General features: G+C 41.4%; 1 protein-coding gene across 1 annotated transcript; it reads left to right on the top strand.

Moving 5' to 3' along the window:
- Positions 1–2,685: 2,685 nt before the first annotated feature.
- c1ql4a (complement component 1, q subcomponent-like 4) lies at positions 2,686–13,252 on the top strand. Its single transcript, XM_023297153.3, has 3 exons — positions 2,686–3,264; positions 3,602–5,052; positions 11,848–13,252. The coding sequence occupies exons 2-3, from the start codon at positions 4,507–4,509 to the stop codon at positions 12,025–12,027; spliced, it is 726 nt and encodes a 241-aa protein (XP_023152921.1). The 5' UTR covers positions 2,686–3,264; positions 3,602–4,506; the 3' UTR covers positions 12,028–13,252.
- Positions 13,253–14,001: the final 749 nt, after the last annotated feature.

The raw sequence follows: 14,001 nt of genomic DNA, 5'->3' as shown, positions 1-14,001 counted from the left end.
GTATGCTGGACCATGTCTCTGAGCTGAAGCTGGTGTTGAGGGTGGGAGGAGGTGGAGGTGGAGAGGTGCAGGGGATAACTGGCCCTGCTGGGAGGGAGGAGGCGAGCGCAACCGACGAAAGGGAGGGAAAGAGTAAGGGAGACGGAGAGGGTGGAGCATCGGACAGATGACAAATTGTGATTAATAAATGTGGTTCAGGACGGCAGTGTGGAGGGTTGTTATTAATAGAGAGAATTAGAGTGGCTGTGCAACTCAATCTGCACACTGTCACTCTGCATCAGGCCCCATAATCAGAGCCTAATGAAACAGCACAGCACCAGGATGTAGACACATCCACACCCATGTGCTCCACTTCCAAGTCTGCACTTACGGTACAGTGAACACACACGCTCAGGTAAGCAAGGGAGCAAATGATGCATTTCATATCACAGAGCAGACACAATGCGGTATATGAACTAGTGAACCTAAATAAACAAATGTCATTTTCTGCATTGAATTATCTTGCTAACAATGTGACATATTTTCTCTGTGGCAAGACGTCCATTGCTTTTCTCTCTGCACCCGAGATCCTCCCACAGTAGCCTTTATTTGTAAGAGTCAAGCCAAATACAGGCATCATATGTTTATCAGTGACTAAATGCAGCCATGTGAATGTCTTTCTACATCTTTTTTCCTTCTCCGTACGGTTTCAGACTTGTCCCAAACCATCTTTCATATCCCCAATGACCTCTAAATTGATTTACAAGAGTGTAATCTACATGGCAAAGAAAGGGAGTTTGATAGCTGGTTTCCCGGTAACTGTGGAAAACGTGAACAGTGCTCCCCCTGGGAGTGGTGGTCCTCTGGCAGCTATGCAGCTCTTGGGGACAATATGTCTTCATCCAGGTCGGGGCTGATGCTCGGTATGTGTTGGCCGTACCGTGTGGATTGTCTGATGGTGCAGCTATCCACACACAAAACACGTGTTGTACAGTAAACCTGCATACGATGTGTGGCGTATATCACTGAGACAGCTGAGATAGTTCCACTGATTACTAATCAGCTTGCAAGAAAGATTTGGTTTGTTTAACGCTGTTTAAATAACGCTGTGGATGGCTGAATGGAAGAATTAGTATGTCTTGAAGAAACGGTACAGACAAAATATAACATGAGTAATGTGGCCATAAATAAGTTCCTGCTCTTCTCTTACTTGTTTACACAGAACAGAGAATAGAAAAGCCCGAGCTTGAATTGTGCAGGAGTGTGCACAAAAGACTGAGATTTATTCTTGGTGTGATATAATATATAAAATTAATTATTAAACAAACTAATAACTCAAAAAGCTCAGTACAGATTCTCCTATGGCTCTTTTGCTATCGTGACAGCTGAGTCTATGTTAGTCAGAACAAGTGACACGGCAATGCAATTGCGCTGCATAAAAAGAAGACACATTTCATCAGCATCATGCATAATATTGAAATTTCAGGTGAGTGCGAATACTAAGGGGAACAAATCAAGAAGAGAATAGGGAGAGCGGGAGACAGACAGCAGAGAGACATGCGCATATTTCAATATTAATCACCTTAGTAATATTTTAACAGGCTTTAAAAATCCAATCCTGAGCATATTGCCTCTGACTGTTGGCAATTATCTGCCCCATGCTGCTTAGGACCTCTGAACACTGTTCTAGTGGGCCAGCCTGACTGACCTGAAAACTGGGAGTGACACAGCATTTAACTCCTCCCAACTACACCAACATCTCCCAATGGAAATACCACAGGCAATTGCTCCCCAAACCTTGAGAGCCCTCCACCTCAATTTCCCAGTAAATCCAATCCATCCTTGGAAAACCACCTTAAAACTAGCGATTATCCGCCTTTCCATGTCTGCTGGGATCAGGTCGGATGTTGCCTACATTACCAGACAGTGGTCATCTCATATCTGAGGAGGGAGAGGTCAAGGAGGTGTTGGTTGATGAAAAGGGAGTCATCAATACTGTATGTCGACCTATTCCCCTCGCTGCCACTGCTTCGGCCATTAAACTTTAACTCGGCGACTGTGCCTGTCAGACAGTTGACTCAAGACTCCAAGGAAATGATGATATGAACTAAAAATCTTCCCAAGATGCGTCTGCAATGAAATGTGATCATCAGTGAAGGCGGTGTGGTAAAATCCTTGCAAATGCTGGTACAAGAATACAAAACATTCCACATGTATTGGTGTAAAAGATCTTTTTCTGTGTATTCCTGGACGGGTCTAGGTGCATGCATGTGTGTATACACCAGAGTTGAGGCACTGTATGTTCTTGCGTAACATTTTAGGTACAAGAAAAAGAGCAGCACAATGTCTGGGGCAGGGTGTCTCACTAATGAGGCTTTATAGCTGTGGGATGCGAGTCACACACACAGACAATGGTCTGGGGAACATTTAGTGTCTCCTCTCCATTCCTCACGCATCACGCCGAGGCAGCTTTTACTTAGTCACCATCCTCTGTCCTCCCTTGCCTGGCACACAGAAGATGAAAACATCTGCCGTCGTTGTGCAACACTTTATCAAACATTTTTGCTTGCAAAGAGTTTGCCTCTAACAACAAGTGAATGTCAGACTAACAAGATACAGATGGGGAGCATCAGTGCAGTCAGGTCTGCATCTGTATCAGTATACAGTGAAGTAACTGCATCTTAATGATTATATCAACAACAACACATAACAGTAATTTAAAAGGAAAAACAGCAAATCAGAGCAGGAATAAATAAGATATGGAGTTAAATAAATTACCGTTTTGACAATGGAGTATATGGAAGAGCATATATACGCCTGCATAATAGAGAGAGAGAGAGGGAGAGAGAGAGAGAGAGAGAGAGAGAGAGAGAGAAATCTAACAGGTGAAGACGAGGACAGCTATGGACCAAACGCTGCGAAAAGCGATACAGTGAACAGATAAACTGGAGAGGAGCGTCAGACTGTCGTGCGCTCCGCTTTTTGGAATTGCGTCCAAAAAAAAAAAAGTGTTCAAGCAGGTGTTTTTCTGGGCTTGATTTCCTTTAGAAGTTATCGGCTTTTAGACTTAATTTCCTACCTGGAGAGAGAAGAGGGGATTACGCTGTGATTAAAGGAACTCGCACCACTTTCCTGGCATCTCCTGCGCGCCCGTCGGCTCTCCAGCTCTCCATTTGGCACTCCAGCGGTCCAAAGTCCTTCAGTCATTCTGGTGGGACGTGGAGAAGATTGATGCACACAAGACTTGATTCTCCATAAATATTTTTGGATCATAAGGAGCAAGTGGTGAGTTTCTCTTTGGATTTTTTTCAGTTTTATTTAGCAAATTTAAATTGAACAACAACAAAAAAAAACATGTTCACTGTAGGTTATCACGTATAATTCATGTCATTTATATCAACTATAGAAAATACATTTTTTTCTTATTTCTAAAATATAGTATTGCCATCATTTATTTTTTTAAAACTTATTTCTTTTGTATCATCTAAAGAGTCTTTCTCAAAAGCTGATTTAATGCAATTAACTACTTAACAGTTCAGTGCAGTTAAATTATATACATGTATGTGGTAAATAAGGACAATTAATTATTGAGTGCTTTTGCTCTTTTTGCTGTCCTTTCCAGATCCAGACATATCAGACAAGGACTCTATCAAAAGCACACCCAAGTTGACAAAATTTTTTGTGGTTTTCTAAAACAAAAACAACAAAGACCCTTTTGGACAGATAAAAGTTGGGGTCATAAGATGATTGGGTCAGGAAAAGATTTCTGATGAACTTTTTTTTTTTTTTACTTACAGCCATGGCATTAAATGACTTATCCACATGAAGTGAAATCCTATGATTTGTAGGGGGGCTTGAAAGAATAATTTTCTTTGAAAAAAACTGTAAATTACACTTCATCCAACAAAACAAACAATATATCCACACCCTCCTCACTGAGCTGAATTTGGCACCAGCTCTCACTTCAGCATACTTTTAATAAGCTCTGCTTTCATAATAACCGCCTCGGTGCCAGTTATGGTTTCTGTTTGATGCTGAAAATTGAACAGAACTGCAGGACGACAGGAGTAAGAAAAAGGCCAACCAGACTTGATCAATTAAATTATGTTTTTTGTGTCACCACAAATCTGAGACAGCTCATATTTTTTTGTGTTTATTTTTTGAAAAATTGTGGTGTGTGAAGCTTTTATCTTTGCACCCATATAGGTTGTTTTTTTTTTTTTTTTAAATATCTTGTTTTTGGGTCACCAGAACATTTTTACAATTTCTCTTGGATTTTGTCTTCTGGTGTTTCCTTCCTGGCCGTCTGCCATTTTGTGTTCTCTCTTATACTTGACCCAGTGATACACTGTTTCCCCCCTACTCCTCTCAATATCTTTCTTCAACTTTTCACACCGTATTGGTTCTCTAAGAGGCTTCATCCTGGCCGGCACTATTCCAGCAAAGGGGGAAGAGGACTTCCTGACGCTGGCCGCCTCGCGGCTCAGCCGCAGGAAACGTGTCATTGGAGCTGCTATAGGTGTGGCAATGGTTCTTATTCTGTTGGTGGCCATTCCCCTGCTGGTCCACACAACCAAAGGAGGGAACAGCAGAAATACAGGGAGCCATTATGAAATGCTTGGAAGCTGCAGGATGGTATGTGATCCCTACGCTACATCTCAGCCAGGCCAGGAGCTGACAGCTGTGTCTCCACCTCCACAGGATTATTCTGGAAAGAAGATCAAATCTGGGCTTCGAGGACCTCCAGGGATCCCTGGTCCTCCAGGAGCACGTGGAGCACCTGGAGAGCCAGGCAAACCAGGGCCACAGGGTCCCCCAGGCCCAGGCCCTGGTGGCTATTCTCCCTCGGTCTACACTCCTAAAATTGCCTTTTATGCAGGGCTACGCAAGCAACACGAGGGCAGTGAAATACTGAAGTTTGATGATGTGGTGACCAATGTAGGTAACTACTATGAGCCCAGCACTGGCAAGTTCACCTGCCCTCTGCCTGGCATCTATTTCTTCACCTACCACGTTCTAATGAGAGGTGGTGACGGGACGAGCATGTGGGCTGACCTGAAGAAGAATGGCCTGGTTAGTAAATGTGTGTCTGTCTGAATATGTGCATGTATGAAGGTGTATGTGCAATAAGGTGTATATAAAATGATTCGTATGTACACACACACACATGGCCATACAACAGATTCCTTTCACTGTTGACCATCCTGTTTTTCCATTGACTCACATTCACCTCTGTACCATTGAGCTCTTCAGATTCAGAGCACATTCCACTTAGCAAGTGGCAACATGACAGCCAAAGAATGAAACTGCAATCTTCCTCCTCATTAAGGGAAATTCTTGCTATACAGTCTAAACTTGCAGCTGCAGATATTTGCATTCCCACATGTACTGTGGCTAAATGACAAGTGGCAGAATACAGCCGCTGCCGCCAAAAGGAACAGTCTAATTAGTAAGTATCATACACAGAGCTTGATTATCGCCTAAACAGAAGTGCAAAAGAGCACAGGAGAAATGTCTGTCAGTATGTGGACCAGTCAGTTTACACCTTAGCTAAATAAATAATGAATGTAAAATTGACAGTCCACTCATCCACTCCCTCATTCCCCAGACACTAATTAAAGACAGAGGGGCTGATGAGGGGAAGAGGAGAAGAGAGGTGGGATAAATCACAGGGATTTCATCAGAGGACTCCAAATTCAGGAAACATTCTTCAAGTTGCTTTTTACATTCATTCATTCATCAAGGACTTTAAATGCAAATACCCTCCGCTCAGACATGCAGCGCACCGAGAGCTGGCCATACACTAATGCAGGCTCACCCCTACAATATAGTTTATCATCACAGTTGTAATGAAATAGCCTCATTTAGATTTGCTTTTTTTTCAAAATGTGTAACTAAATGTTTAAAATAATTCCTCATTTACCATTGTTTGATTGTATATGCATGAGACCACAAAGGTGAATATGTGTTTAAGGCTGCTTGCCTAATGTCCTATATTGTCATTCCAGTCATTTTAGCCTGTTAAATAATTTATACATCTTAGATTAGATCCCCTGAACACCCGCTATACTTTCCTCTCCTAACCCCTTCCCAGCTTGTTCATTGATTCTCCATTAATTATCTTTTCACTCAACTCAATTATTTAACCTCACCAAGGTCCATCTGACACCCGTCAGGTGGCCTCTTTAAATAGTTCTGTTAAATAGAGCACTCACCAAACAGGAATCTACCCAAACAGTGCGACTGGTAGATGAAAATGGAGTATAAATGGAATTCTGCAGAATGCCTGATCATGTTTGGAGTTATTGAAGCCCCGAGGCAGGCGGGTAGTCAGCCTGAGGCCAGTCAGTGGATGGGGTTTACTAAATGGGCACTGTGTTCGACAGGTTGCATTGCGGACCATAGATTCAAACAACCTGTTTTACTATAGCCGTAGGTGCTGAAGCTTTATTGGATATTTTGTCCGCCTGCTGCTTTTTTTTAATACCCCCTAAAAAGGATTGCCGTAACCACAAATTTGCCTCTTTGCCTTTCCCCGTGTTTTTGCAACTTTTATACCTTCAGCGATGAGGTAATTTGTAACCTGTTGTCTGTTCGGCAGCCAGTCCAACAGATTCAGCTCAGACACATTCAGCGAGAATGAATGAAACACAAGAGACTCGACATGACAGGGACATGCTGAGATGTCCAGCTGAAGACGCAGAAAGCGAGAGCAAAACAAGACAAGTGAGTTGATGGAAGATCAGGGGTGGAGCAGAGGAAGATAGATGACTTAATGGAGGTGTGGAGACAGTGGGCTGGTAGACGAGGCATCTGGGAGGCTGGCGGTGAAGGCCAGGATGAGCTCAGGCATGATGACCAATGGACACCCACTCAACACGTCTCGGCTTGACAAGTGATCAAGGTCGGCCAGAGAAAGAGAAAAAACTGTTTTTGCAAACTCTATTTATGCACCGGTTGAACAAGTGCAGACGCTCATTGGAGGCAGTTTAAACTCGACAAAGACATTAATTCTGGATGACAAAAGATTTCCTCTGGCAGGATTGAACACACAACTACACCTTTATCTGGTTGTTGGACAGTGACTCGTGTCATGTGACGTGTAATGCGAAGCCCAGATCTCAGGAGGATGTGCTGACTGTGGCAAGGCTTCCACGAGATTCCTATAGATCCAATACCTATTACCTTCACTAAATCCCCACCCTGTAAATCCTACCTGCTCACACCTCAATCTAACTTCAACAAATCATGGTAGCATGGCATCACTTCAGAGTCAGGGGATTTGTGATTGAAGCGGGTCACACTTCAGCTCCTTCCATGTTTGTAATTGACATAGAGTTACATTCCAACACATGATTTGGAGGTTTGATCCGTGCTGTTACACCACACAGCTGATTAATCACCACTCATGCTGTTTTTACAGAGACAAGACACAAATCTGATTACCCAGATTGGAAAGATGATGGATCCATATTGTATCATTATGATACTTAATGATTCAATATTGATTTAGCCTTACTCGTAATAAAAAATTATAAATGCCTTTCTCATGGCTGCCATTGCTATTATAAATATGTTTAATCATTCTGTTTCTAATTCACTGTCAAGGATATATGAGTTGTATACTATTTAATATTCCGAATTGGAAGCAAATGTTATGAAGACAGTCTATGCTAATGTTGGCATGCTGTGAAGGGTGGTAATACGTCATGCGTACCTTCTCAACAGAACATCTCCCCTTCTCCTTATTAACAAGCATGCGAGCTGTTCACCCACTCCTTTACATTTCTATAATGCTACACTGTAAATCTATATTACATATTCCTGATGCTATGTAGGCAAATAGATACTTTCTCAGCTCCCATTTAATCTCTCCCTTGATTTTTCACCTGTCACAGTCTCTTTTAATAGCTCAGAGAAAGGTCAAGTTATCTCACACAGCAGTGTTAAAATGTCATCACTTGCTGTAATGACCAGTACCTGTATTAACTTCTCCAGTAAGGAGACACAGATATGCTACAGGTGAAATATAATTAGCCTCAGAGAGGGAAAGAGGTAGACACACAGCAGAGTTTTGTTCCATGAAGACAAGACAAATGTTGTCTTTTTAGGTAATGGGAGATCTAAATAAGATATGATTGTGTGCCTCTGATGAAACAATAATTAAGATAAGTGTTCCCCATTTGTGTTGTGCACAGGTGCCATAGAACACAGACTATAATACTGAATGGCAGGTAATAGCAATCTAAGGCACGGTTCAATGCTTAAGTCGCTTGTCACCATGTAATCCCTGGGCTCCCTGAGGAGAGGGAAAACCTATTCAATAAATATTCTATTTCCACAACATCGCCCCCCCCCCACCCCTCTGCCATGTGCTGGAGTCCCTTAGGTAAGTTTAACAGCTACTTTTCTATTGTCTCCGCTCTAAGAGGTCAGTATATCACAGTGAATGAATCCTGTCAGTTTTATTACCAGTGGAGCAAAGCACCACAGATAAAAACAAGACTTCATATACCCCCACATCTCCCCGGCCTCACAAAATAGCCTCGCTTGATCAGTCTGTTACTCTAGGCCCCCCTTCCTCAACTCTCTGGCCCTTTTCACCCCGCCTCTTGCTTCATTTTGTCTATCCTGGTCTGCTTTTTGTATAGAAAATGACACTGCAGCTGCTCCTCACACCACGAGCCCATCTCCTCCTTCCTCCTCGCTTGTGGCCCTCTGCTCCCAGACGTGTTTACTGGAGGCCCTATAATGAAAGGGCTAGGCGGAGGCAGAGACAGCCACAGGCAAGCCCTGAGGGGCCCCTGGCTCACGGCTCACAACCCTTCCAACTCCAGGATCAGCACTGTATGCTGCCTGGTTCACATGGATCAGTCTGTGTCCTCCAGCCGTATCCATCTCCTCTGTCGGCTTCCTGTCCTAATCCCACCACGACTCCCTCATGCCTCTCCGTCTGCTATCTGCATTAATGGATGGCTCGCATTATTCCTTCAAGCACAGCAACACCACTGGAAGCCCTAATTCATATATCATATATTGTGAAAGTGACATATGCTGAGCGATTAATATTATTCTATTGTTCAGAATTAAACAGCACTTCCATTAAAGCCATTAAAATCTGAGAAGGGCTGACGGGAGAAAGATCTGCCTACATCTCCCTCCACAGCACGGTTTGGCCAAAATAATGAGCAGGATGGCATATGCCTGATGTCGATAGGAAGTCACAACAACAGCATCACTGTCAGAAGCAGCCAAACATGCAAATGTGATATTGGCTGTCACTACACATGTCAAGCAGAACAATATAACCTTTATAGATGACAATATGTTGTTGTTCTTGTTGTTTGAGAGATGGTCTTATAAAGACCTAAGAAAGGCTAGAAATTGCCCAGTGATTAATTATACTAATTGGGCAGGCTGGGTCACACAAAAGTCCCCAAATGGAAAATGAAAATGGAACATTCTGATTTTCTAACAAAATAAAAACAGATTTCTAAATATGAAATATATATTTCATATGCGTGAAATTTTCACACAAGTAGCAAAGATGCATTTGCTGTCAAATGATGATCAGAAAGTAAGAAAAAGGTGTATTTTCTTCAGTTGATACTGTTCTGAGGAACAAAGAAAAGCATAGATTAAAATATAAAGGATAATCAGGTAGTTTGTGTGTCAGTGAGCCTTATGATAATAGGACAGAATTTACAGTAAAATGGTTATTAGAGCTGTTTAAGATGAGGCTACATCAATGTTAGAGGTCAGTTCACATATTACAGCAGCAGACTAGTTACTTAAATGTCATTAAAAAATAATGGAGATAAAATGAGCAGTTGCATGTACATTGTAATACTTTGCAATATATAAGCAAAATCACTCATGAATAGCTTAAAGTGCACTCTTGTCCTACATTTAATGAGAAAAACTGAATAGAATTGTAATCACGTTAGACATAAGCTTCCAGGGTTATCTAAACTTACAAATGCCCCTGTGGACTGCAGAATCTGAAATGTAATGAAACAAGACTCTTGTAGTAGTGTAACAATAGCTGTGATCACTTTTACTGAGTGATTGTTGAGCTGTGAACCCCAGGAGATTGATTTCTCTGCTCCCTTAATCAATCTGGTTTAGAGTGGACAGGGACATGGTTAACCACTGGTCACCAGCATGCTGTATGTTTCAATGCATCATCCATGACCTGCATCTTACTTTAGGACACCTACAGATATTGTTCATGCAATGAAACACAACTCCGGGGTTGATAGATGGTGAAAAGGGTGTTCAGACAAGGGCAAAATGGATTGGTGCAGAGGGAAAAGAGCATATTTTTTTAGTTACAGTAATTCAGGCTCTGCTGCTCAGCGATTGACTGTTTTCGAATTGATGCATGCTCATTGGGGAGAACGAGGCCCCAGTGATGGGAATGACATGATGGTAGTTGAGTTGCAGATCAGATTCTGTGGCTGTCATGGAGACGTGCGTGGCTTGTCTGGATGCTGACATAGATTGAGTGCTCATACCGTAGACGGACACTGAGCCAGACACAAGGCCACTGATGGCTGACATACGTCTTATGATTGGAGCTGCTACACCAGAATTATTGATACATCCTACTTAGGAGATTTTTTAAAAGGAATGCTACTGTTTGTGGATTTTTTAAAGGCATTTGACACACTTTAATAACATTCAAACTAGGTTCTGAAAGGGCTGCATGTTATTTCAGATTGTGAGATTTATACAAAGTATTTCATTACGCTCCCGACATGTACATGCAAGTTTAACCTTCGTGTCGTCCTACACGTCGAATTGATCTATTTTAAAGTTTGAATATGTGGGAAAAAAAATACATTTTCACAGTTAAAATATCAGAAGTTTTACTGATATGAATGTAATCACTTTAGATATTTTTACTCATTTTTTGGAAGATTTTTACTCATTTATATATTTACAAATATTTACAAGAATTTTTTGCAAAATTTGGGGGATTTTTTAAAATACATTTTTTAAGGGAAATTTTTAAGGAATTATTAGAATTTTCTTCCTGAAGATTTTGCAAATTTTCATAAATTTGGGGAATTTTTTTCCTGATTTTTTAAAATTTTTTCAGACAAGGAAGCAATATTTTTTGGTGTCCGTAAATGAAGACAACAGGGGGGTTAATAACATGAAATGATACAACGATATATGCTTGATAGGATAGATTAAAGGTACAGTCATAGATGGTGAAATCCGGTTTTCTGTACAACAGTACCTCAGTCTAGGCATGTGTATTTATGTCCACACTGAGTAAACCCAATTAAATGTGTTAACAAACAAGTAAAGATCCACTGCTGCTGGGTCAATAAGACCAAACTCACATGCAGCATGCAAATGTGAAACTGTCTAGCTTAGGCATAGTCACTCAATATCATGCATATTGAGCTGGCCCAGCATCATAAGCAACAGGTCAATAGCTGATGCGGATAGTGATGGTGTTTCTCTGCTGAGTCTGTTTCCCCATAGACAACCTGTTGTCCCCGGCGATTCTGCTTATCTCCACAACCCAATCAGGTCTTCATCCCCCCGTGTTTTGCTCTGAGTCCCATCCACAACTGATCAATAAGAGACAGAGTGGCTGTGTTCACCTCTGGGGTCACGGGTCACTTTCCCATTCATCTTTTAAACCAGTATCACTGTGGAGGTGGTGTCACACTCCTGGATGTCTCATCTGAAAGGCTGTAATAACAGATCCTGACCCACCCTAAAATAAAACGTGCTAAAGTCAGAGAATTACATTTTTTTTTGTTTTGTTGTAAAGAGCTGCTCACCAAGTGTTTGCGCAGTTTCGTCCATCTTCTAATTGTCAACGTGTCTGTCCTCTGTCGGTGACAGGTAAGAGCAAGCGCCATTGCTCAGGACGCTGATCAGAATTACGACTATGCCTCCAACAGTGTGATCCTGCATTTGGATGTAGGCGATGAGGTGTGCGTGCAGCTGGACGGAGGGAAGGTCCACGGAGGAAACACAAACAAGTACAGCACCTTCTCCGGCTTCCTCATCTACCCAGACTGAACCTAATCCTCACTGGACACGTGGAGAGAGAAGTGGTTAGAAAAACATCAACATGCATACATAGAGACAAACTGACACCTACACCGACATGTATGTATGCAGATTAATGCACATACACAGACATGCAGTGTTCACACAAATATATGCACACGCATGCATGCAAGCAAGCACACACATGCACATACCTGCATACAGACACCGTGAGATCACAGTAGACTACAAAAGGATCGAGTGAAAATCAGAGATAAGTGGAATGAAGTGAAAACTGTGTGATAATGAGCCAACCATCATGAGCAACTGCCTTCATTGGCACCCTTTGTGTGCAAATATGAATTTCAGAATATGTATAGTATCAGTGCAAATAACAACTCCACATTGTGGCTCTGAAATATCTACAGTATTATAATGTGTTCTGTATTTACTGACATTATGAGAAATAGAATATTTTAAAAAAACACCATAAGTCTGATCTTTTTATTGCAATAATGGTGTTGAGGGTGCCATTAATTAAGACTACAAAGCAGAGACAAATGCCCACTTAATGTATTCCAGTATTTACATTTCTCCTCTCCATTCCAGTGACCTCTGATCAAATGGCCTGCATATATTTTGCAACTTGTCATTGTAAAATATTTTTTTCTCTCTGCTTCAAAGTGAATTACGCCAACTGAAATGAGTTAAATCCCTGTTGTGATTCAGCCTGCACTGGCACAGTGCTGATTAAAATACGGTCATTTGAATAGACAGATGTTTGACTGTCCTCTCCTGTTTTCATCATGGCACAGAATATCACTTGGCAAGATAAAAGAAAATGTGCGAACAATACAAGGCGGCATATCACAATACATTTCATGGATGGAACTCGTGTGTAATGAAGGTTTAATTGCCAAGTACATTATTGACGATATTTTGTGTGTGTGTGTGTGTGTGTGTGTGTGTGTGTATGTGTGAGCGCGCGTGTGTGTGTGTTACGAGTGGAATACACAGATACTGTAAGATACCGGGGCAGTGAAAAATGGACAGGTTCAGTGTTTTACTTACACTAAATGTTGTGCAATGCATTACAAAACATGTTACTAGAATTACACTGCCATATCTGGTTAGTACTTTATTTTTGAGATGCTGTCAAAAGTATCATTATGTGTGAACATAGTAATTTCGGGACGGGCTATCTGGTATATGGAAAAGGTCGAGTATACAATTGCTATTAAAATATCTATGCCTACCTTGTGTGTGGTCTTGCATGTTGTTTTGGCCTGGTGACGGTCACGGCTGCACATGAGCAGGGACACTCAACAGTCAGAAACACGCAGACCCTCGCTCAGTTTTATTTGATGAGACCACTTGGACAGGCTTCGGAGAATTGGATATATGACACGGCTACGTGGAGTTACAGCTGAGATCGAAGCAACAGGGGCTGACCACAGCCACTGCCTGCTACACAATGGATTTCCAATATGTCTTAAGACTCTGTCTAAGACACAAACATTAATACAGCTACATTGACCTCAGCTTATAATACACCCAGGATCTACAAAATCCAGGCAATGTATACATTTTAAACGCAACAATATAGTGATCAATTGTACTAACAAAACCAATTGTTCCAGTGTTCAATATGGCTTGACATTATTTATTAGGGTTCTGAAACCAGATCATTTGTGGTAAAGCTGACTAATAACAATAAATACATCCAGAGAACTGGCTAAATTTTCCTTAAATAACATTGCTAGAATTTCATCAGTTTATTGATAAATTTATGGACATCATTCTGGGCTCTTTTTAAATCTTTCACACACACGTATCCTCTTTATGTGAATCTATATTTCTAAATGCACACAGAAAGTTAAAGTAAACATTATTGGACAAAAGCCCCTACATCACCACCTCAAATTTACCAAAGCCAGAGGAGCCTTGCTTTGTTCACCTGTCAACCCAAAACCTACAGATATGCCGTTAAATATTATGTAAAAA

The sequence above is a fragment of the Amphiprion ocellaris genome, chromosome 8 (genome assembly GCF_022539595.1).
Source record: "Amphiprion ocellaris isolate individual 3 ecotype Okinawa chromosome 8, ASM2253959v1, whole genome shotgun sequence".
In the NCBI taxonomy this organism is placed as follows: domain Eukaryota; kingdom Metazoa; phylum Chordata; class Actinopteri; family Pomacentridae; genus Amphiprion; species Amphiprion ocellaris.
Note: the sequence above shows the minus strand (reverse complement) of the source record. Positions and strands in the feature narration are given on the sequence as shown.

Bases quoted from the DNA above. Each gene is read 5' to 3' on its own strand.
- c1ql4a (XM_023297153.3), top strand. From the start codon at position 4,507: ATGGTTCTTATTCTGTTGGTGGCCATTCCCCTGCTGGTCCACACAACC. The intron at 5,053-11,847 runs GTTAGTAAATGT...TGTCGGTGACAG, and splicing joins ACCTGAAGAAGAATGGCCTG to GTAAGAGCAAGCGCCATTGC.